The sequence below is a fragment of the Morone saxatilis genome, unplaced genomic scaffold (assembly GCF_004916995.1).
Source record: "Morone saxatilis isolate NCDOM2014 unplaced genomic scaffold, NCSU_SB_2.0 Contig5, whole genome shotgun sequence".
Taxonomy (NCBI): domain Eukaryota; kingdom Metazoa; phylum Chordata; class Actinopteri; family Moronidae; genus Morone; species Morone saxatilis.
Window position 1 is genome coordinate 25,629,050 of NW_023340095.1, and position 2,201 is coordinate 25,631,250.

Below are 2,201 nucleotides of genomic sequence, written 5' to 3' on the forward strand. Positions count from 1 at the left end.
CTCTGACTCTGAGCCACAGCCGCCGCATTTTGCGTTCAGTAGTGTTATTTCAGTGAAATCCTGGACCTTGGCCTATTTCTCTGACTGTGTGGTGTTTGGTTGCAGATGGCCGCCCGTTGTCCTGGTGGGTGGACCAGGAAGGAGAGAGGCATAGCTACTGGGGAGGCTTCCTTTCTGGGGTCCAGCAGTGCTCGTGCAGCCTGGAGGAGAACTGCATTGACATGAACTACTTCTGCAACTGCGACGCTGACATAGACACATGGTACGTAACAGATAAACAACAAAAACATAAAACAGTACTCTCAACCTTCAAAGCTGGAATTAACCTTTACAAACCACCAAAACTGCAGTCAGTTCACCAAAAGTATTAAAAAATCTGCAATATGCATAAATCTCAGAAAAAATGAAAAAAGTAAAAAATATTTACAGTATACTACTAGGGCTGTCCCAAATACCGAAGCTTCCTGTCATAAAGCGGACGTAGAATTTTCCTTTTTTTTTTTTTATATTGCGAAGAAAATGGCAAACTTGCATTCATTTACTTATACTACAGGATTTTGTTATTACTGTAATTCCGAATTCATTCCAGACTTTTTCAACATCATGCAAGTAGTTGTAACTGGTATGCTGGTTAAATGTCCTTGTCTGAGAATAACTAACTGTATATGTTCATGCATAATAAATAATAATGGATTCATTTTTTTTTTTTTTTGTTATTTGGGATATCCATCAAAAAAGGTTTTGATTACTGATTTTGTCATCAATTACTATGCCAGTGTCAAAGCTTTGAAGCATCCGGGGCAGCCTTATATACTACATTATGCTTTGTGTACCCTGTATGGGTACATACAGTATATGTATGTATATAGATAGATAGACAGAGAGAGAAACAGAGAAAGAGAGAGCTGCTGGAAGGCTATTGATGTGAAGCATCTATACAGGGAGGGCTGTGATGTACTGTATGACAGTAGCTTGAGAATGAAAAACGAACAAGAAAACATCAAAGCTTCAGGATGAAATTAATCTGTGAGTGCAAACACAGTAATTTTGTGTATTTGATCATTATGCAACTAAACAGTACCTGGATGTTTCTCCAGATTGGACCCATTTAAGATTAAACACTCATAAAACACATTACAGACTATTTTCACCTTAAAGCATTCTATTTCATATTTGCTTCCAAATGATTAATTACAGTTCATAAATTACTAAAATTACGATCAAAAGAATCATCATTCCAAGCACAGAGTACCACAGTTTTGGTGTCTTACACTCTCTGAATCTCTTTGCATACTGTCTGTTAATCTTCACCCCGGCCAGTCCTCACTGGGATTTCACATTAGGGAGCTACATTTGCATTTTCCCACAGGCACTTGTCTGCATTGTGATGTATCGCTCTGTTTTCATGTGTTTACTCTGCGGAGGACTGCAATCCTATATCTAGACTCTTTTTCTATCACAGGGCTAATGACACAGGAGTCCTCTCCTATAAAGACCACCTACCGGTGAGCCACATCGTGATCGGGGACACCAACAGGACAGGCTCGGAGGCCATCTACCGAATCAGCCCCCTGCGTTGTTATGGAGACAGTAGGTGATCACTTCAGTATTAAAGCTGCAGTTTGGGGTTCTGGATGCAAGTGGAGGCTTTGATTCTCAGTCTGGATGCTAATAAAAAAAAATAAAAAAAAATTAACTTTTTTTATCATGCCCTCCTTTCTTATTTTGGCAATAAGGAAATAAATAACACTCAAAATATAAATAAACTTTTTCCATTCAAATGCATAACAATGCAAACATGGCTGTGTCAATTATGTAATATGAGCATTTATACTCTGAGATACAGATAAAATATTGATGTTGATTGATGCAATTATATAAACAGCTTCACCAATTTCAATTATTTATTTCTATTGGTATTTTACAAATTAAATGCTGTGTGTGTTTGTGCCGATCTGCACCATCCACATAGCACTTTCCTGAAGAAGCATGTTTCCATTTGTTGAGCTATTGTAATAATAATAATAATTATTATTATTATTATTATTATAATAATAACATTAGCAGTGTTTGTCAAGCAGGACCATGGCAGTAGGCACCACCAGGAGTTAGAGAAGAAGAGAGGAGCTCAACGCAACATTGGAAGCCCCCCGATAGTCTAGGCCTATAGCAGCATAACTAAGGGTGAGTCCTGAACCATC

The 2,201-nt window shown here is 38.0% G+C and overlaps 1 protein-coding gene across 1 annotated transcript in view; it reads left to right on the forward strand.

Moving 5' to 3' along the window:
• The window catches only part of LOC118338672 (contactin-associated protein-like 5), a 26,639-nt gene that overhangs the window by 8,223 nt on the left and 16,215 nt on the right, over positions 1-2,201 (forward strand). The window contains exons 3-4 of the mRNA XM_035675949.1: positions 106-262; positions 1,463-1,590. Coding sequence (XP_035531842.1) covers positions 106-262; positions 1,463-1,590 — 285 coding nt within the window. The remainder of the gene's footprint in view (positions 1-105; positions 263-1,462; positions 1,591-2,201) is intronic.